Genomic DNA, 22,545 nt, shown 5'->3' with positions numbered 1-22,545 from the left:
TGCCACCAGAGAATGACTACAATGATAACTCAAACAGGCATAGGGTAAAACACTTGTAAAGGCTTAGGCCTACATCAAGTCTGGACGTGACGTAAGGGTAGTACTGCCCATACCAGTTCAAAGATTAATAAAAAATAAATAAATAAATAAAAATAAAAAAAAAAAATAACGAGTGGTATACCTCAGGGTTCAGTCCTTGGGACATTATTGTTCAATCTGTACATTAACGACATCAAACAGGGTGTATCATCAGATTTGCAATTGTTTGCTGATGGTGTGAAGATAGGCAGGGCAATCAGGGATGCTACTAATATTCAGCAATTACAAAATGATTTGAATAGACTGGAAATCTGGGCAAACAAAAACGGCTGTCAGTTTAATGTTAGCAAGCGCGAAGTTATGTACTTGGGTGCAATTCGAGTTCCAGTGGCATATTATATTAGCAGGGTTATGCTACAAGAAAATGAAGAGGCAACAGATCTTGGTGTATTGGCAGATAAGAATTTCAAGTTCAAAGGTCACATAGCAAAAGTTGCAAATACAACTCAGAGGAAAATTGCTATGTTGAAGCGAACCTTGACATGTAAGAATAAGGAAGTATTAATTTTTAAATTATTAATAAAAGGGCAAAAGAATAATTTTGCCTCTTTATAAGGCTTTGATAAGACTGCACTTGGATTACTGTGCGCAGATTTGGTCTCCCAGGTTCCAAGGGAAAAAAGAAGATGTGGAAAGGGTGCAAAGAAGAGTTACAAAGATTATATCCGGATTATGGGATTTAGATTATGAGGACAGATTGCGAGTATGTGGATTACAGACTCTGGTTAACAGGAAAAAGAGGGGTGATATGATAGAGGTCTATAAACTTTTGAATGGTGTTATAGCATTTCAACTGATGAAATCTTTTGTTATGTGGAAGGTGGGGAGAGAACAAGGGGGAATCCTTGGAAGTTAAATTTATTTGCTGTAAAGAAAGGGGGTAAGAGCTAGGTTTTTCTCCCAGAGAGCAGTGAGTGAGTGGAATAATTTGCCCTTATGGGTAGTGAGTGCATCTAGTGTGAATGAATTTAAGGGATAGTATGATAGCTGGTTTGGGTGATTTATAGCTTCCCTCGATGAGTCCTTGACTCCCTCGAGATCTCAGATAATAATAATACTATAGACAAAAATTACACTGACAGAAAGGAATGAATAACAGAGAAGGGCAGCCCTTATGTTTTATAGTTGTCAAAAGATAACTATAAACGTTTCAAACGAGCTTTCTTGTTAACAAGAGGATAAAATATCTTACATGAACTTTAAAGCAAAAATCATCTAGAATGGGTAGATTAAGAACTGGGGGGGGGGGGGGGAACAATTTTTCAAATACTGCATTATCTGTCCTCAGGTGCTCCAAATGAAGTAAAGAATGATGTTTGAAAAAAAAAAAATAGGCTTCTTTTACAATGATTTGGATAAGATCTGAGGAAGTGCTGAAGGAGAGATATTAAAATTATTTTAAATGATTTGAATGCCAGGATAGGCAATAAAGATAGATATATACATACTAATCATCAAAAAATATATCTGCATACTGAATCTAATGACACTGGGAGCAGAATGATCACTTTTTCAGGAAATATGATAATTGGTAGCATGATGTTTAATCATGAAGAAAATCATAAATGACCAGAAATCTTCTAACAGAGACACCTTTAATCAAACTATCCAGCTCATAAACAATGTAACCCATTCATCTCCAATCTGATCTTTTGTTATTAACAAAACAAGCAGGGACATTCACTCTCACATACGAACATTTATGCATAGCTGTTTTTAATTAAGTCATCTAGTAATTGATACACTATTTTGTTGTGTTGTGACAACATACCTCCAACACAATTTCATTTGCCTTACTGCACAGCTGTCATATCGGTTAAAATATCAATATCACATAAAGTGAGAAGCCGATTTATGTCATGGCACTAAGATGCACAATACCACTTTTAAAGATGTTCTCTAAATAATGAATTAAGGAACCAACTGATTCTACAAGCATATAAACTCAAAAGTATCCAAAGAAGTTTTATTGATCACAAAAGTTCAAGAAATTACAAGTTAATTTAAGAAACAGTAAAAATGTCAAATCCTACAGAGGCAAATATTGATTCTGACCATAATCTATTTATATCTAAGATAAGAAGCCAAATCTCAAATGCAAGGAAGATGTATGAATCCATAAGAGAAAGTTTAATAATGAAAGAAAACAGAAATCGCAAGTTAAAACTAGATACGGTGAAAGAATTAACAAACAAATATTGAGTCTAACAGAGCATCAATTACACCTGGGAAATCCTTCAGGAAGTCATAACATCATAACAACAACAACAGCAGATGGACTAGGAAAAATAGGAGAGTTGAGTAATATTGCTGGCTTGATACAAAATGTAAATGTGACAGCAACAAAAAAATAAAATAAAATAAAATAACAAAGGAATCACGCATGCAAGCCACAGAGGATTTGTACATTCTTGTTTCTTCAGGGAAGAAACAAGAATGTACAAAAAAGAAACATCTGTGTAGGATAATGAATAGAACCTTCTAATCAAAAGTTGAATATGAGTCAAAGATGTCCAAATTATACAGGCTCAAGGAGAGCATAACCTTGAGTAGGAATGAAACAAAATGATACTAAAAAGATGGACAGAGTATCTTGATGAATTGCTGAACACTAATGTTTCTGGAATTGGTTAACATGAATAAAATAGAGCTAAGAAGATGTAGAAGTGGTTGAATTAACATCAACAATTGCAAGTGTGGAAGCAACCATCAGAAAATTCAGGAACAATAAGGCCCCAAGAATGGATCTGATACAAGTAGAACAAACAAAAAATGTATATACAGAATATTTACATATTCAGAAACAGGTGTGCTGACTTTTGCAAAGATCTGGCTTAATGAAACAATCTAGATATACAGAATTGACCACCATATGTCCTACCATAAGTAAAGCGAAGTAATGATCTGCTCCAATTATAGGGGAATTGCAGTCATGTACTACCTATAAAATTTTCTCCAATATTTTATTTGAGAGACTTTCACTCTGTGTAAAGAATGACACCACTGGTAACTATCTACGTGAATTCTGTCAAGGAAGTTCCATAAGTGAGCAGATTTTTATGTATGCTAAATACTAAAAAAATACAATGAATTTGGAATTGAAACACACACCACCTCTTCATAAATTTTAGCGCAGCATATGATAACATAGAGATCTAATTTATATAATGCAATGGAGGAATTATAGATTCCACAAACTTATTACCCTAGTAAAAGCTACAATGAGAAACATTCAGCATCAGATTAAAATTCAGAACATCTAGCCTAGTCTGCTTACTGTTCAACAAAGAATTTGAAAAGGTCATCAGAGATGTTGCTATTTACATATGGGGGGGACTACCTTCTACAATTAAGTACAAAATGCAGCATGTGCTGATGATATCAGAATCTATAGATTATTCAAAGAAAACAAAATATGAAGGGGGGGGGCCTTGAAAGTTCTTATAAAAACCTAGAACAAAAATTATATTAAAGCAACTGCTATACCACAAGAAAAAACATATCTTAAAACCCTTTAACTCCCATGTTTCATCAAATTGTAATAATGGAATGAGGAAAAGGATAGGATGTCCTCAGTCAGTTTTGGAATTGTGGTGCGTTTATTATATTATGTGTCTTGAAGATCATGCAATTTTTGATTCAGTGCTCTTGCCAGAACAGTACAGAGTCTTGTAGCAGTGCCGGTAAAACTACAACTGCGCGGTAAGCGTTTTTTTTTTTTTTTTTTTTTTAAGATACTTCACATTGATAATCATGGAAAAACACTAAATGAGACAATATTCGAGGAGGTATATAAAGAATTTATAAGAGTAGGTGAACTACTTAACAACAATTGGCCAGGAAAAGTGAAACTTTACGACACATTTTCCCCAGAAGGTTTCACAGACGTTGTCGCAGAAGATCAATTAGCATCGGTACCTTCTACTCCTTAAGAAGTGCACGCACGCAAAAAGTGAAGAACAGAAGAACCGCACAATGACAATAATGAAATGGAACAGGATTCTCAGGGTTCGGACGCCGCTATTTCTCCCAAAGAAAAGGTGCCTCCAATCATCCTTAGAGAAAAGCAGAAGTGGGCAGCTTTAAGATCCACAATGTCCAATCTGCACATTGGCTTCATTAAGGCCAAACACATGGATGAAGGCATAAAGATCCAGCCAGCAACAGACTATAGAAGGTTGACCAAAGAACTAGACGACAGAGGCATCCAGTATCATACCTTTCGGTCAGCTCTGAAAAAAACTTAAAAGTGGTCCTTCGTGGTGTCTGTGAAGACATTGACACAGCAGAAATAGCTGCTGACCTGAACTCTCAGGATCTGCCTCCAGTCAAGGTCAGCAGAATATACAAAGCAGACAAGACTCCCATGTCATTAGTCCTAGTAGAGATTCACAAAATTTACAAGGATATCTACAACTTAAAAACAGTCTGTGGTCTCATCATCACACCAGAACCACTCCAGAAAAGATCATCTTCTGGGCAGTGCCAAAGGTGCCAGAAATTTGGCCATGCTCAGAATCTATGTAGAGCTGAATATAGATGTTTGAAATGTGGGGACAGCCACCCAACCAATACCTGCACTAAGCCAAGGACCACCTTGACCAAATGTGCCAACTGCGGTGGCCCTCATCCTGCGAACTACAAAGGATGTACTCAGCGCCCAAAGAACAGACGGATAGAGGCAGTCAATCAGCCCTCCTCCTACAGTATAAGAACACCAGAGGCCCAGGCATCAAATCCGGAGACTCAGCGGCCACAATCGGAGACCTCCAAAAATAGAGACACCCAAAAGCAAACAAGAAGTTATGCCGATGTGACCTGCACAAATAGACCAATACCAGAATAAAATCAACCAACAGCACCTAAAAATCTAACAGCTGTTATTACGGCCTCACTAGCAAACATGCTACAAATTTTTAGCCTATCAAACCCTACTGAAACCTCCACTAAAAGATTTCTTCGTGAAACGCAGGTCATCCTCACAGCTCTCATAAATGAATAGTAACAAACGCAATCCAGCATCTCTTCAGATCATTGCTTGGAATGCAAATGGCCTCAAAAACAAAATTCTGGAACTCCGAAATTTCACATACAGGTATCAAGCAGATGTTTTATTAATCAGTGAAACTCATTTAAGACCCTCAGACAATCCTAAAATAAGGGGTTATTGCCTATACAGAAATGATAGATTACTCTACAGAGGCGGTGGCACTGCCATCTTCATTAAAAATTATATTAAGCACCACTCTGTGAGCAACCCTTCAACCACTAACCTTGAGATCACAAACGTGGAAGTAGTCACCAGTTCTGCTGGCAGATTGAAAATCTACTCAGCTAACAACCCTCCCCAAAAATCTCTACTACACTCTGACCTAAATGCCATCTTATGCGTCAGAGAGCCGACCATTATAGCCAGGGATCTGAACTCCAAGCACCCTGCGTGGAATTGATCAACCACCAACAAGAATGGTTGCATCCTTTCCAATTACTTAGGATCAAGCAACGCTGTTGTGGTAGGCCCCACCGAACCAACTCATCTCAGTACGTTTGGCACTACTGACATCCTGGATATAGCTATCCTGCAGGATAGCTAACTTCAATACAGCATTATATCCATGGATGAACTATCATTCAATCACAACCCAATTCTACTACAGCTGGGAAAACAAGAATACCTGTCTTCTCCTTCTCACTCCTACATAGCATGGGAAAGACTGTCAACAGAACTGAAGGATTATATTGAACCTGTTCCTCACATACGCACAAAAGAAGAAGTAGAAACTGCAGTTAAAAATCTCACATAACAAATTAATTCTGCTATAACGGTAGCCACCTCCTATTAATCTGCCCGCAAGCCAGATCGTTTGCCTGAAGACATCATGAACTTGATCAGAGACAAAAACAGAGATAGGAAAAGATTCCATAACATGTGTGCACCAAAAAATAAAACAAATCTAAACAGATTAAATGGGGCAGTAAGAGTTGCGCTCAAAGCTCATAGAGACCAAGTATGAGAAGAAAAGTTAGCCTCCATATCACTCCATCTGGGGACTACTGAAAAATATCAAAAACAAAGTCAGATCCCTTCCCCCAATATTCTCTGACCATGGCCTTGCTCACACAGATGTTGACAAAGCAGAAGTTATAGCATACAATTTGGAGGAGCAATGCAAGCCTTCATATGAAAACCTTGACCACATATATAAGATTCACAGCAAGGTCAGACACTCACTCAAACTTCCTATCACCAGCACTGACCATATTGCACCAACATCACCTGCTGAGATATATGACATTATTAAAAAATTAAAGAACAAAAAAGGTCCTGGGCCAGACGGCATTACTAATCGGGTGATCAAACTTCTGCCCCGAAAAGCAGTAGTGCACCTGACCAGTATAATAAATGCAATTTTAAGATTTCACTATTTTCCTTCCACCTGGAAACTGGCTGATGTAATTCCTATACATAAGCCAGGCAAAGAACCACACCAACCGCAAAATTATCGTCCAATCAGTCTCATCTCCAATCTGGGTTGCGGAGAAGGTCATCCTCTCACGACTCCAAACCTCAGTAAATGACCTAAACATCCTCCCTAAAGAACAGTTTTGTTTTTGGCAACACCATAGTACTACCCAGCAAATCCACAGAATTGTCGAATACATCACCACCAGCTACAACTGGTGCCAGTGTACAGGAGCAGTTTTCCTAGATTTATCCAAAGCATTTGACAAAATCTGGCATTTTGGACCCCTGCACAAACTTATCTCAGCCGGTACTTCACTAAAAATGGTTCATCTAATCATATCTTCAGAATAGATCAATGCAAGTTAAAATCAACGGTTCTACATCGTCCCAGTGCCATATCTTTGCTGGAGTGCTGCAGGGATCTCTACTGGCTCCACTGCTGTTTTCTGTATACATGTCAGACAACCCGCACAATCCGATGACTTCCATTTTGTCTCTGTATGCAGACGATACAGCAATACTAACCAGATCTCTTTTATCCCATTTCATTACCAGAAAGCTTCAAGAAAACCTTCTAAAGCTGAGGGTTGGTTCTCCAAGTGGAGATTGGAAGTCAACCCCCAGAAAAGCTCAGCCGTTCTTCTCTCAAAAAGGCCAATGTCTCCTGCAGGAGATGTGTCACTATTCAATACTAAAATTCCCTGGCAGACAGAAACAAATTACCTGGGTGTAATTCTTGACAAAAAACTATCTTTCAACCAACACATCAAGTCTGCGTGCGCAAAAGGCATCTAAAGCCATAGCTCAGATCTATTCGCTAATTAATAGAAATAGCAAGCTCAGCAATAGAATCAAATTGCAACTATACCAGATGGCGATGCGTCCTATACTCACCTATGCTTCTCCAGACTGGAGCCACACCTCTAATATTAACATTATCAAGATACGAGTGCAGAACAAGTGCTTGAGAATGATTCTGAATGCCCCGTGGTATGTTACAAACAATCAACTTCATAGAGATACAAATATTCCCTATATTGTCTCTTTTCTACAATCCTTAGCATCCAAGTTTTTCCTAAAGACGTCTACACACCCCAACGATTTGGTTCAGCAAGCTGCAGCATATGAGGCAAAGGACATATTCAAATATAGAAGACCAAAAGCTATATTAGTCTCCTATAGCGATGCATAATCTCCATGCCCATTCAGGGTGAGCAAACTGCTCATAAATTTGGTTCCTACAAATTTGAAATTATACACAGTTGTACATACTTGGATCAGAGGTTAACTGGAAAAAAATGGCATAAATAGGATTCGAAAGCATATATTTTCTACAAAGAATTGCATCTACAGACTTAAGAAAAAACACTTCAAGTTGCATTTGATCTCAAGGAAAACAAAAACCTGTACAAAACACGTGTAGGACAAGTATTAACATATGCCTTTGAAACCTTGGTATTATCAAAGATATATGAAAGATTACCAGGATGGTTTTTGCTTTCTCAGATGTATTTTTGGAGCAGTACAGAAGAATGGTGTGCATGGGGGGGAGAGATAATCATGAATTATGCAGATTATTTAATGAGTCAGATAAAATCAAGTAAATTAAAATCAACAGATTAGGATGAGCTAAACATATGATGCGACTCAGCAGTCGCATCAAAATATTTGGTGGCTAGGTGAAATTGGTTCCAATTGCTCGTGCAACTCTCACTTATGGCTCCCAGTAGCTGGTAAAGTGCCACCCTGGGACCATGCCTCGACTAGCATGCAAAACTAAGTGAGGGTATCGGCATTTTGTGCTGTAGTGAAAGACAGTGTCTCCTTCTTGTTCCACTTGAATACTGGAAGAGTTAACAGATAACCAAAGTTTAATTTGAGAATTGTAATGGAGGCATGAAAGCAAACTGTGTAACACAGTCCAGAGTGTGCCTGGACTGTGTTACACACTCTGAGACAAAACAGAAATGTGGCCAGTCACTGTGGAAGAAACAGGAACCTCACCACATAACCTTCCATAGTAAACCATGAAACAGAGAACGATGTTGGATTTAAAGAACAGAGCCAAGGATGGACCCTCTGCAACTTTTGTCTCTTGGAAACATTGCAGGGAAGAAGAGAAAGAAACTGGGGAATGCAAGACAGATACTATGAAAATAGTATGAAGAACATACCTTAAACCCAACAGGGAGGGTATCTCCTGATCCTTCATGTCTTAAAACCAAGAATCTTCTCTTAAGGCTTGCAACTTGGAATGTAAGGATCTTATATGAAGCTGGGAATTTAGAGAACCTTATACAAGAACTTGAAGCAATAAAAATTGACATTGCTGGTATTTATGTACTAAAAAATAAGCTTTCCCACTTTTTACTTGGATTTTGGCCAATAAGTGACAAAGCAATTGCATTAAAAATTGCAGCTCAACCTTTTAATATTTTTATTGTCCAAATACATGCATCTACTTCTGATTACCCAGATGAAGATGTAGAACAATGTTACAATATGCTAGCCTTTTACGATAAAGTTACAAGAGCATTAGATGAGGGAAAGGTATATACTGCCATTTTCCTAGACTTAACAAAGGCATTTGACAGGGTGCCACATGATAAACTAATATTCAAGTTGCAGCACATGGGTCTAGATGTCAGATTAGTCAACTGGATTCAGGATTGGCTGTATGATACGTATCAGAGAGTTGTGTATGGTGAAGCAATATTAAAGAGGCAGAAGGCTACAAGTGGGATTCTACAGGGCTCAGTACTGAGAGCTATATTATTTAATCTTTATATCAATGACATTGTCAGTGGATTGCAAGGGGATATTCGGTTGTTTGCAGATGATGCAAAGCTGGGAAGGGTTATTACTAATAGTGCAGATGTGGTAGCCCTGGAAGAGGATTTGAATAAGTTAGATAGATGGGCAAATGAATGGGGGTTTCAGTTTAATGCAGCAAAATGTAAGGTCTTGAGGTTTGGGACACATCGATGGGATGCTGCATACTCTATGGGAGGAGTTAAACTGGAGGAAGTAGGAGAGACAAGAGATCTGGGATTGATGATTGATAGAAACCTGAAATTTAGGGGACATATTGCAAAGGTAGTGAAGGTAACGCAGAGGATTGCTGCAATAATGAGAAGGACACTGACCTGTAGAGATAAAATGGTTATCATTTCATTATATAAGACTCTGATCAGACCACACTTAGACTATTGTTCTCAGATTTGGTCCCCAGGATTTGAAAGGGATAAATTAACTGTGGAAAGAGTACAAAGGAGGATAACAAAGATGGTGTCGGGGCTGTACAATGTTAGTTATGAGGATCGGCTGAGGGAGTGTGGACTGCAGTTTGGTGGATAGAATGAGGAGTGACATTATTGAGACTTTTAAACTGTTGAGAGTGGTTACAAGGTTGACACTGGGGAGTTCTTTTGCTTGGTTGAACAGCAGGAAGGAGTCATGACAAGGGGGCCATCCCTGGAAGTTACGAAAGGAAACTGTAAGCAAGAGGGTGAGGAGTGGTTTCTTTGCATGGAGGGTGGTTGAACCGTGGAATGCATTGCCTGATGGAGTGGTGAGAGCGAGAACGGTCAATGCATTTAAGGAGTGGTATGATAGACTTTGTGTTTCCTAGGAGGGACCTCCCTCGATGAGTCTTGATAGATTTGTTTCTTAGAAAGGACCTCCCACGATGAGTCTTTTGACTCCATGGAGGCCTGAATAATAATAATAATAATAATAACATTTCTATGAAGGCATCTATTTCTATGATGGGAGATCTAAATGCTAAAGTAGGCTCAGAAAAGATTCATCCTGCATGTAAACTAAGGCCTGGCACATAGAAATCCAAGAGGAGAAAGATTAAAACAGTTCTGTGAAGAAAACAATCTGGTAATAACATAATTTGTTTAGCCAACCTCCTAGAAGACTTTAAACATGGAAAAGCAGAGATAGCCAAACTAGATTGATTATATAATGATTAAAAAAAGATTCCAGAATAATATCTTAGAAACCAAAACATACCAGGGACTCATATTGAATCAGACAACAACCCTGTGGTCATTAAAGCAGCAAGAAAAACAATGAAACCTATAAACATAGAAAAATATGATCATGGCTCTCTTAAAAATCAAGAAACAGGATAAATTTTTAAAGAAATTGGCACAATCCACTGCTGTTAACGTTCCTGATTCCGCCAAGTATCATTACCTTAAAGATGAGATTGAGGATAGATGGTAGAAATTTAAAGAGGGCATAAAAAGGCAGTAAAACAATTCCCAAATTTGAGAAGAAAAGTAAACCCTGAATGAATAAGATACTGAAACTGATGGAGGAAAGAAAGAAACACAAAAATCATCCTGAATATACAAGAACTTAAAGGAGATCAGGAAAGAATGTAGGACTGCAAAAGAACTATGGCTCAACAACAACAAATGCAAGAAAACTGAGCTCCTGGACAAAAAAACATAAAACCAGAAGAGAAGATCTTGGAGAAAGTAGTGAAGGACCGTATACAGCATTTGGCAGATGAGGGTAATGTTATCTGTGAGAGTCAACATGGATTTGTGAAGGGGCGCTCTTGTTTTAGCAATATACTAGCCTTTTATGATAAAGTTACAAGATCATTAGATGAGAGAAAGGCATATAGTGCCATTTCTTAGACTTAGCAAAGGCATTTGACAGGGTGCCACATGATAAGCTGATGTTTAAGTTGCAGCACATGGGTCTGGATGTCAGATTGGTCAACTGGATTCAGGATTGGCTGTCTGATAGGTATCAGAGAGTTGTGTATGGTGGGGCAGTTTCAAGGAAGCAGAGGGTTACAAGTGGGATCTCACAGGGCTCAGTGCTGGGACCTATATTGTTTAACTTTTATATCAATGACATTGTCAGTGGATTGCAGGGGGATGTTCAGTTGTTTGCAGATGATGCAAAGCTGGGAAGGATTATTAGTAATAGTGCAGATGCGGCAGCCCTGCAAGAGGATTTGAATAAGCTAGATAGATGGGCAAATGAATGGGGGTTTCAGTTTAATGCAGCAAAATGTAAGGTCTTGAGGTTTGGGAAACATCGATGGGACACTGCATACTCTATGGGAGGAGCTATACTGGAGGAAGTAGGGGGAGACAAGAGATCTGGGATTGATGATTAATAGAAACCTGAAATTTAGAGAACATATTGCAAAGGTGGTGAAGGTAACACAGAGGATTGCTGCAATAATGAGAAGAACACTGACGTGCAGAGATAAAACAGCTATCATTCCATTGTATAAGACCCTCATCAGACCACACTTTGACTATTGTTCTCAGATTTGGTCCCCAGGATTTGAAGGGGATAAATTAACTGTGGAAAGGGTACAAAGGCAGATAACAAAGATGGTTTCAGGACTGTACAATGATAGTTATGAGGATCGGCTGAGGGAATGTGGACTGCAGAGTTTGGTGGATAGAAGAAGGAGAGGTAATATGATTGAGACTTTTAAACTATTGAGAGGTGGTTACAGGGTTGACACTGGGGAGTTCTTTCGCTTGGTTGAACAGCGGGAACGAGTGATGGCAAGAGGCCATCCCTGGAAGTTACGAAAGGAAACTGTGAGCAAGAGGGTGAGAAGTGGTTTCTTTGCATGGAGGGTGGTTGAACCATGGAATGCATTGCCTAATGGAATGGTAAGAGCGAGAACGGTCAATGAGTTTAAGGAGTGGTATGATAGACTTTGTGTTTCTCGGGGGGGGGGGGGCTCCCCTTGATGAGTCTTGATAGACTGTGTTTCTTAGGGAGGACCTCCCACGATGAGTCTTTTGACTCCATGGAGGCCTGAATAATAATAATAATAACTTCATGAAAACAGTTAGGGTGCTAACTAGCAAATCTTGGAAAGGGGCAGGCTCTCATTACATTGGAGATGCTAGTAGACACATCCTAATGGAGAATGACAAAATAAGGGATAGATGGGTAGAGTATTCAAAGGAACTCTACAATCATAGAATAGATAAGCTGTTGCAAAAAAATTTGGAGGGCCTACTATTCTTACCTAGGAAGTTAGAAAATTAAAACCAGAAAGGTTTCAGCAATGGATTGAATTATGGCAGAATATTTAAAGGCTTTAAATAACAAGGCTACAAGATCACTCACTGATATATGTAACAAAATATACGAAACTGAACACCTGCCAAAAAAGATTTTAAGCACTCAACATTCTCACCAATACCTAAAAAATCTAAGACAATCAAATGTGAAGAATGCAGAACAATCAGTCTGATCAGTCAGATAGCAAGGGTTATGTTATATATCATCCTAGAAAGAAATAAACATAAAATCAAATTGGAAATTAATGAAACACAATCTGGTTTTCAGAAAAACAAAAGTACTAGAGAAGGACTCTTCGTGGTTAGGACTATTATAGAAAGATATCTGGAGAAGCAGTAAGAAATCTACTTATGTTTTATTGACTACACAAAGGCCTTTCATAATATAGAACATGAACAACTAACAGAATGCATCAAAAAATTAGGAGTAGATGGTAAAGATACCAGATTACTGAAACTCTATATTGGAAGCATAATATACTGCCTCAATAAAAATATCAGGAGAAACCTTGGAGGAATTCCCAGTAAAGAAGGGTGTCAGACAAGGGCTGTGTCCTTTCTCCTATATTGTTTAACCTCTATACTGAAAATATCTTCCAGCAATTAGCAGAATTTAAAGGAGTCAGAAATATAAACAACTTAAGATATGCAGACGATACAGTACTGCTGACTGAAAATAAAAAAGATCATTAAAACCTACTAGAAGAGAGGTTGAAATTAAGTGAAAAATATGGACTTAATTTCAACTTAAATCCTTTAAAAAAAAACCAACGCTATGCTGGTAACAAGAGAAAAAGGGAAAATACCCGATATAAATATTAAGATCAGAAGAAATACCTTAGATCAAGTAAAGAGTTATATATATTTGGGTCACCTAATTACAGAGAATAGAAAGTGTGATAAGGAAATATAAAGAAAGACAGAAATTGCTATATCAACCTTCATTCGCATGAAAAACATTCTGACCTCAAGGGAAATTCACACAAAAATAAGAATTAGGCTGTCCAAATGCTACATATGGTCAACTCTGCTATATGGAAGAGAAACCGGGACAATATCAAAATATTGTGAAAATATAACTAAAAGCCTTTGAAATGTTGATCCTCAGAAGAATCCTTAGCCCCATGGACTGACAAAAAAAAAACTAATTTAGAGATGCTTGGAGAAGATAGGACTCTGTTGAAAATCACCTACCTTGGTCACATACTAAGGCATGAATCCCTACAAAAACACTTTTAGAAGGAATGATACAAGAAAAAAGAAGAGGAGGAAAACAAAGAACAGATTGAATGGGAAATATTAAGGACTGGACCTTTTTGTCTTATGAAGAATGTAAAAGAGAAGCACAAAGCTGTACATGATGAAAGTTCATGGTAGTCACCCTCCTGAAAGGAGACGACACCTGTCAAAACAAGAGACATATAGATTATGACAATTAGGTGCACCAGACCAGAAGAGAAAAGGAAAATTAGAAGCTTAATATGGGAAGATGGTGTGATCCAAGATATTAAGGTACTGAGAGTGAAAAACTGGAGGATTTTAGCAATGAACAAGGAATATTAGCAGTTTCTGAAGGATGCAAGTGCTACACAAGGTTGTGAAGCAAATGATAATGATTACCATACTTAAGGAAGTTGTCAACTGAGAATGTGGGATGCTTAATCTATTGTTTGCCTTCCTTGTGTGTACCTGCAAGAATGAATGAGAATGTGGGATACTCGGTCTACTGTTTGCCCTCTTTTTATGTGAAGAATGGGAATAATCAGGTCTCGACAAATTATGCAAAATCCTACTCACCACACACACACACGCGCACAAAAAAAAAAAATAATAATAATAATCTACCCACCAAGACCACAATTTTTTAATGCTACATCTTAAAAAAAGTCAACAATAGTTCCATAAACTGATTAGTGCTTATCTGTGTTTTTTCAGCCAGAGTTGTGGAGTCAAAGTCTGTAAAAATGTACCGACTCCTAATGAATTTAAATTGTAATATAAATAATATGTTAAAATTTAATATTTCACAGATAATTTGATTAACCTATTTTTTTTTCAAGTTATATTTTCAGGATATATTTTGATTTCAAGAGTGTTGCACTCCCTCAAGGGTCAGTTGTAACACTATCCAGGTATTTACTTATGCTTAGACTCGCCGAACTTTATATATTTACTATATTCAGCATGAAACTCTGAGTTTCTTATTCGGCTATGAAACAATATGGGCTGTAATATCCCTTAACTTAAATAAGTTTATATGTCGCCGAATTGAAGCCTTTGGCTCCTCATATAATTAATAATTTATTAGGACACCTTCTTGGCAATTCTCATAGTAGGGTATATGCAAGTTCTGTTCGCTACAAACTTGGTATTTCTAGGTCTACCTACTCACTGATGAGACCTCAATAAAGGTTGAAACCGGTCTGGGTAGTGACCTTCTCTCACTCATAATGTAGAACAGTAATATAGCTCCTAGGAGCTGGGTTTCACATTATGGGGAAATATCAAGAATAATGATCGGAGCTTGCTCCACCCTTACCATGAGTTGCTTCAGTGTTGCACTCCCTCAAGGGTCAGTTGTAACACTATCCAGGTATTTGCTTATGCTTGGACTCACCGAACTTTATATGTTTACTAAATTCGGCATGAAACTCTTTGAGTTTCTTATTTGGTTATGAAACAATATGGGATGTAATATCCCTTAACTTAAATAAGCATATTTTTTGATAATTTATATATATTAGTGACAGCGGTACCCCATGGAAAAATTCACAATAGCAAATAAAGTGTCAACAAAGTCCTCTGTTTTTGTACACTTTACAATAACAACAAATGAGAAATATTATGTGTTAATGTATTATAGAAAATGATGATTGTGAAATAGCATGTGATGCAAAAATTAGTAGCTTCTGTGGTTCTGATAAAAATGCACCTACAAGAACATCAAATTTAAAAAGACACTTGCAGCATTTTCATCCTGAAGTGTTAGAGGCTGTGAATGAGAAAGACAGCAATAAAAACATTCCCTCTACCTCAGGGCTAAAGAGATCAGAAATCTACTTGAGATCAAACACAACTACCATGATTCTTTACATCTTAAAAAGTTACCATAACAATGATGCCAGAAAAGTTTAAAAACCACATCATTGAAATGGTAATGAAGAATAGCGTATCTCTATCCTTTTTTTCACAACCAGCCTTTTTAGGCTTAAATGGAGAAATGGCTAGAAAACTCAACATATACATTGTGCTGTTCATACTCTGCAACTAGCAATAAGAGATGGACTGAAAGACTTTCATGCAGCTACTCTCTCATTGGCAAGTTGAGGCAAGCAGCTGTTGCAGTCAGGGGCCATTAAAACAGATGATATTCTGCAAAGACATGCTGTAAAAGGAGCCATTTTGGATCATGCAACACAGTTGGGAAGCACTTATTTGATGATAAGACGTTTGCTTGAACTAAAAAGGTTTTCTTGAACATCTGGACAACATAAATGTTTCTAACTGAAAGCCAGTGGCCACAAGTAACAAAGTTAAAAAGCCTACTTTCTCACCCTTTTGCTGTCACCAAGAAGTTGCAATGTAAGGATTTAACACCTGATAAATTCCTGTTGGAGTGGAAGAGATTGATGTATTGCCTGAACAAAAGTGGACAATTAATTACTGATAGCATTGTATCTTCAATGAAGAAAAGAGATCTCTTGCTGGATAATCAAATCCTGTTAGCTGCTATTTACATTGATCCAATGAACTGTATTTTGTTGAGTAATGACCAAATTACTGCAGGAAAACAGGCACTCTATGAAGTAGTAGTTTGCATGAAAGGGTTACAAGTATTACCTGAAACACCTAAACTACCGGATGAAGCTAGAAGCCTCGGTAACTCAGGATCATCCTCTTTGAGTTCAAATGAAGAATTAAACTTTGAAGTTTACTTGGACAAAATGGCAAGTTCAAAAATAAAGTGACAACACTTATGCATGGAAAAAAACCAGTAAATGTCAAAATAAAGGAATTTTGGGAGTTTTTTAAAGGATTAAAAGAAGTGGAAAAGTATGACTGCTCATCAAAACTGACTATAGAAGAAGCCATCCTTGTTTATCCAGAGGTTATTAATGATGTAGCCTCAAAAATATAACCTCAAGTGACCAATGTTTTCATTTTCTAAGTTTTATCATTTGTTTAAAGTTACTGAATGTTTGTAATTTCTTAATAAATAGAATTAAAAAGCCACAGTGGCATAACTTTTAGTATAGCCTTTAGACCCAAACTTTAACTGGTTAGAGTTCTAAAAAGTAGCCTGATGATTAATGTTGGCAATGATGAAATGCCTTACATATTGAGTGCTTTCAATCTATAGGAAATAAATAATTAGTATATTTATTATTTATTTCCTATACTAATATATAAATATAAAGGAGTCGGAGTCGAAGGTACCGTAAATTAAGGAGTCTGAGTCAGAACTGGAGTCAAAGGTTTTATGTACAGACTCCACAGCCCTGTTTTCAGCATCAAAAGATTTTGCTTTAGAAAGCGTTTTTTTTTTGTTTTTTTTTTTTTTTAAATAAAAAGAAATTATTTTGTCCAGTCTGCAGCTACTTGCCAGATGGCAAAATATTCGCCACTGGCAAGTGTATTTGCCAAGCCCTGAGCATAATCATATCATTGTACCAGTGACGATACCTGGCTGACCAATGTAAAATACTAATGTAATAATTAAATAAATTTAGTTATTCTTATTCTAACTCTTACTCAATTTTCAGAGATGACTGCATGGAACATAATTGAAGTGATGCCTGTCAGGGTTAATGGAAATTTTCTGTGGAGGGGAATGGGCAGTGGGAGAAATCATCCCTGGAAGCTGTATAAGGGTCATAATGGGTAAGAAAGTAAGATTTTTGGTATGGAGATTAATGAAAGAGGGGAATGTACTGCTGGAGTGGATAGCTAGTGTGCCAATGCCAAACACGTTCAAGGCAAGATACATGCACTGATGTCCATAGCATTATCCTTTGCCAACAGTTAGTCTATTTGAATCCTCCAGCAGAATCTTACATTATTTTATTTGCCCTTATCTTTCCAAGGTTATCATTTATGACAAACACTGGATATCCTTTGTGTAATGTGCTATAGTATAATGGATGAAAGAATTCGAAGAGAAGTCAGTAGTGCATGGAAGATACATAAGAAAAAAAATTGTTGACAGCAACAACAGATTGTATACTCTGAATGAAGAAGATGATGTAATTTGAAATCCAATGGATAACAAGAAATTAAAGACGAATTGAAAATGAAAAAGAGATTATGGAAATGATATAAAGAGGTTGAGAGCAGCTGCATGAAGAATATGATGCTCAGTCTAGGATAATGACCAATATTTTAAGAAGAAAAAAATTAGAATACGAGAGAAGACTAGCTAGCACTACAATGCAAGGAGTTTTTTCACTATGTGGTGAGTAGAAGGGAATATGATTGTAGACGGACTACCTTGCAGGATGGAGATCGGACTCGGATGACCAATGCAGATGATAAGGTTAAACTATTTAATGATCATTTTATTAGGGTGTTCCATCCTGGTAGAAGATGGAACACCACTCATTATTCCTAGAGGGATAAGGAATGGTATAGTGTTAGAAGAGGATGCATTTTGAATACTGAGTACATTAACTGTTAATAAGACAAAGCGACCAGATGGAATTTTAGCATGTGTGTTTTGAAGGAATGTGTTATAGAACTGACTGTGCCATTATCTTGGATGTTTAATGAAAGATGAGTCATGCAACAGGAAAGGTCCTGGAGAGTGAAAAAGGGTAAAATAGTGCCATTGCGTAAGGATGGTGGTAGAATGGAGGTATCAAATTATAGGAATGTTTGTATTTCTGTAGTTAAGATTTTGGAAAAATTGATAAAACTTGCATACAGAATTGCGTAGATGAGGGGAATGTTATTTATGCAGGCAAATATGATTTCTTAAGATGTGCTGTTGTTTCAGTAATCTGGTTATCTTTTTCAATAGTAACAAGAGCAGTGGATGTCAGAAAGGCATACACTGTCAATTTTTTGTATTTTTTTTTTAAGTTGCAACATGTGGGTTTTGACATCAGATTAGTGGACGGGATTGGTAACTGGCTTTCTGGCAGATGAAAGTTGTATAGGGGATGCAGTATCAGAGAGTAGGTATGTTACAAGTGAAATTTGACAAGGTTCAGTACTGGGTTACTCTTCAATCTTTATGTCAATGATATTGTCACAGGACTATTGGGAGATATTCAGTTGTTTGCAGATAATGTGAAGCTTTTGCGAGGGTTATCAGTAATAGCAGTGATATTGTGGCTCTTCAAGAGGATTTGAATAAGCTGGAAAAGTGGGCAAATGAATGGAGATGTCCTAATGCAACTAAATATAAGGTTTTGACATTTGGGATCCAGAGATGGATACTTCATGCTCACTTGGTAAAGTTATACTGGAAGAAGTGGAGGGTTCTTGGGGTAATTGTAGGTAGAAATTTGAAGTTCAGAGGACATATTGCAAAGATTGAGAAGACGTCTCAGAGAATTGTTGCAATATTGAGGAGGACATTGACCACAAGAAATAAGATGATAGTGGTCCCATTGTATAAAGCTTTGATCAGACCACATCTGGATTTCTATGCTCATATATGGTCCCCATGATTTGAAAGGAATGAAGTAACCCTGGAGAGGGTGCAAAGGCAGATAAAAATAATATCAGGTCTTTATAATGTTGATTATAAGGATAGACTGAGGGCATGCAGACTGCAGAGTTTGGTGGAAAGAAGATAAGGGATATCATTGAGACAGTTAAGCTATTGAGGAGTTACTATCAGATTAACACTTGGGAGATTTTTCATATGGCTGAATGAGAGGAAGGAACAAGGGCAAAGGGGTCATCCCTGGAAGTTGCAAAAGGAGTATTGAGTAAAAGGAGAATGAAGTTTTTTGAATGGAGAATGGTAGGAGCATGGAATATATTACATGAGAAAATGGTAAGAGTGCGAACAATGAATAAGTTTAAGAAGTGGTATGATACACTGTACAGACTAGTGTTGATTCCCATGATGAGTCTTATGACTCCATGGAGGTTAAGAAAATAATAATAACAATAAAAATATTCTCCTTCACAACACCCAGTATCATTAACATGCAAATTAAACAGGTAGTAATCCATGCACCCTTGGAGCACTGCTAGTAACCTGTATTCTCATACTTTGCTCTGCCATATCACTATTCTCTGATACTTGTCTCTATCAGCCATCGTCTTACCCTATCAATAGCTTCATTTTATGTAGAATGCATGTGGAGAATTTTACAGGCTTTTAACTAATCCTAAGTACATGAGTCTTATACTGGAAGAAGTGTATAAAGTATAAAGGAAGCAAAGTTTCTTCTTCATTAAAAAAAAAAAAAGTTAACTAGTCTATGAACACATAATTGTGGTATGGGTAATAAGATAATAACCGGAATGGGTTTTTCATGCGTTGTGGTTGGTTTGCAACTAACTACATGGAAGTGTGGTAGTCAAGTAATATACAAATCTGCAATCTACGATTAATTATAATTTAAATTTAATCCAATATGAATCATTTCTCATCTCACGTAGACTTTTTTTATTATTATTATTTATTGATTAATTTTCTCTCTTTCCATCAAATAATTTTCGCACCTAATATATATTTTCCTTACCTTGTGCTTTAACATTTCAGTCACGACTAGTAAAGCAATATGCAATTATCAGTCAAATAAAGAATAAATTAAATACAAATGACTGCAATCACATTTTCGACACAATCATTACAAATTCGAAGAGAAGGGAAGACTGTGTCATATCACACAAACGTAATTATGACAAGGCACTTCAAACTACTGAGACAACAAAGAATAGTGTATCTCTATCCTTTTTTTCACAACCAGCCTTTTTAAAATGGATAAAGATGCACAAATAATAAAAGTTTTAAATTGTATTCGCAAATTCTTGACACCCTTTCCATAACATTATTTGAAAACTCTCCACATTACTTATATACCTCAAACCAGCTTAATGTGTTAAGATAATATATGGTCTTACTGCACCGAATCTGAATTAATAAATATGATGCCTACAATTAAGATTAATTAAGATCATATAATTACCATTGATACTCAGACATTTCCAACGCCACCTTGGATGCTATAAGCCTGGAGTCTGTAACTACTGGCAACGCTCAGTAACTCCTTCTCTTCCTGTCGTCAGTTTAACTTATTGAAAATATTCCATTTTTACAAACCCCACTATCTTTCATTATCTATAGAAAAAAGAAGCAGGGCGACAAGCCTCCGCTTGCTGCAATTAAAAAAACGGTATTGTATGCATACCCACTTGCCTATGAGCATTATACATCCTCAGAGAGGAAGTCCAAACTTTCTTGCAGAAACAAATATCAGGAGGTATAAGATAAATACATAGCTTGCCCATTACGTGGTTGATGATTGTGAACAAAGAAAGAAAAATACTTCATGAACTATTCACTGAAAAACTTGAAAGCACAAAGAACTTTTCCAATAAAATAAATGCTTCTATCTTCTACACCTCACCAACAAGCTTCAGCGTTGTCCACTCTTCGTACGAGAAGCCACAGAAGCTACACAATCTGGCACGTCATAAACCCGTGACCTAATGCGGCTTCTGTGAATGGCCCAAAATAAAACAAAGGCTGGTAATCGCAAATTGCCAATACTTCACGGTCAACAGCACTTGGGATAAAGAATGCATAAAAGCAATTATTACAATTCAAGGCATATATAAAATTGAATAATATGTTTTCTAAGAAAAGATTACTTCACTTAAGATTAATTTAAAGAGATGAAATTCTCATGGAGAATATGTATAATAACTTAATTATTAAAGGCTGAATAATATATGCACGTAAGCACAAGAAAGATATTTAATTAACCAAATATTTCGGTCTGGAAATAGCAGACCATCCTCAGTGGCACTACAAGAACAGTTTTTTTTTTAAAAAAAACAAAAAATACAAGGTGGAATACTAACAATAGATCATTTAAAAATAGAACAAGCCGCATGATGTTATATCACTAAGTATTGAAGGGAATATTTTTAAGCAGAGACATGATTGAAATAAAGATATTAATTAATAATATTAAATAATATAAAATTAATATCAATTAATGAGTTATCCTGATTAGACTTTCCAAGATTTTTGATATAGATATACAGTCATTCCGATTCAGGTTAGGTCGATGGAGTAAGGCCTCTACGCTTTCTTTGAATAAACGTTCAAATTTATAACGGGATCTATGTAAGAGGCGAGGTTTTGACCAAAGGATGTTGTGGTTAGTTTCAATCCCGTGATGAGCCAATCCAGATTTTTCAGGTTTGTTGTGATGAATGGAGGATTGATGTTCTTGGATACTTTTTTCAAGGGAAGATTGTCTCCTATTTTCAGACCGAAATATTTGGTTAATTAAATATATTTCTTGTGTTTACGTGTATATATTATTCAGTCTTTATGTCAAAAGTATCCTTAAAACATCAAATTATTTATTAAAATAAATTAACTAATAAACTTGAGCATAACAATTTTACAATTGAAACAAGTTCAAACTCTCTCACAGAAGGATCGTGTGTGTGTGTATGGGTGTAAGCCGGCCGACGAAGCGGGCATGCAGGCGCCGCTACGAAGGGGGCGTCGCCGCCGGGGTACTTCAAAAGTTCATTTTTAAGAAACAAAATTTTTATCATGAAAACAAAAAATCTTAGAATGATAAATATTAAAATAAATATTGGCCGGATACACCGAATAAAAATTTTAAAAAATTGTATATTGCCGCCTCTTTGATCAGTCGGCTGTTTACAATTTTGCAGCGAGAGCAGGCTAAATGC

At 36.8% G+C, this 22,545-nt stretch overlaps 1 protein-coding gene across 2 annotated transcripts in view; it reads right to left on the bottom strand.

Moving 5' to 3' along the window:
• SppL (signal peptide peptidase-like protein) overlaps positions 1-21,251 on the bottom strand; it is a 391,868-nt gene extending 370,617 nt beyond the window's left edge. For both annotated transcript variants that reach the window (XM_090413421.1, XM_090413422.1), the window contains exon 1: positions 20,796-21,251. In XM_090413421.1, the coding sequence (XP_090269547.1) occupies positions 20,796-20,812 (17 nt within the window). In that variant the 5' untranslated portion in view covers positions 20,813-21,251. The remainder of the gene's footprint in view (positions 1-20,795) is intronic.
• Positions 21,252-22,545: the final 1,294 nt, after the last annotated feature.

The sequence above is a fragment of the Typopeltis vanoorti genome, chromosome 24, assembly GCF_054136105.1.
Source record: "Typopeltis vanoorti isolate ZY-2024b chromosome 24, IOZ_Tvanoo_1.0, whole genome shotgun sequence".
Taxonomy (NCBI): domain Eukaryota; kingdom Metazoa; phylum Arthropoda; class Arachnida; order Uropygi; family Thelyphonidae; genus Typopeltis; species Typopeltis vanoorti.
This window is presented reverse-complemented; position numbering and strand designations above follow the sequence as displayed.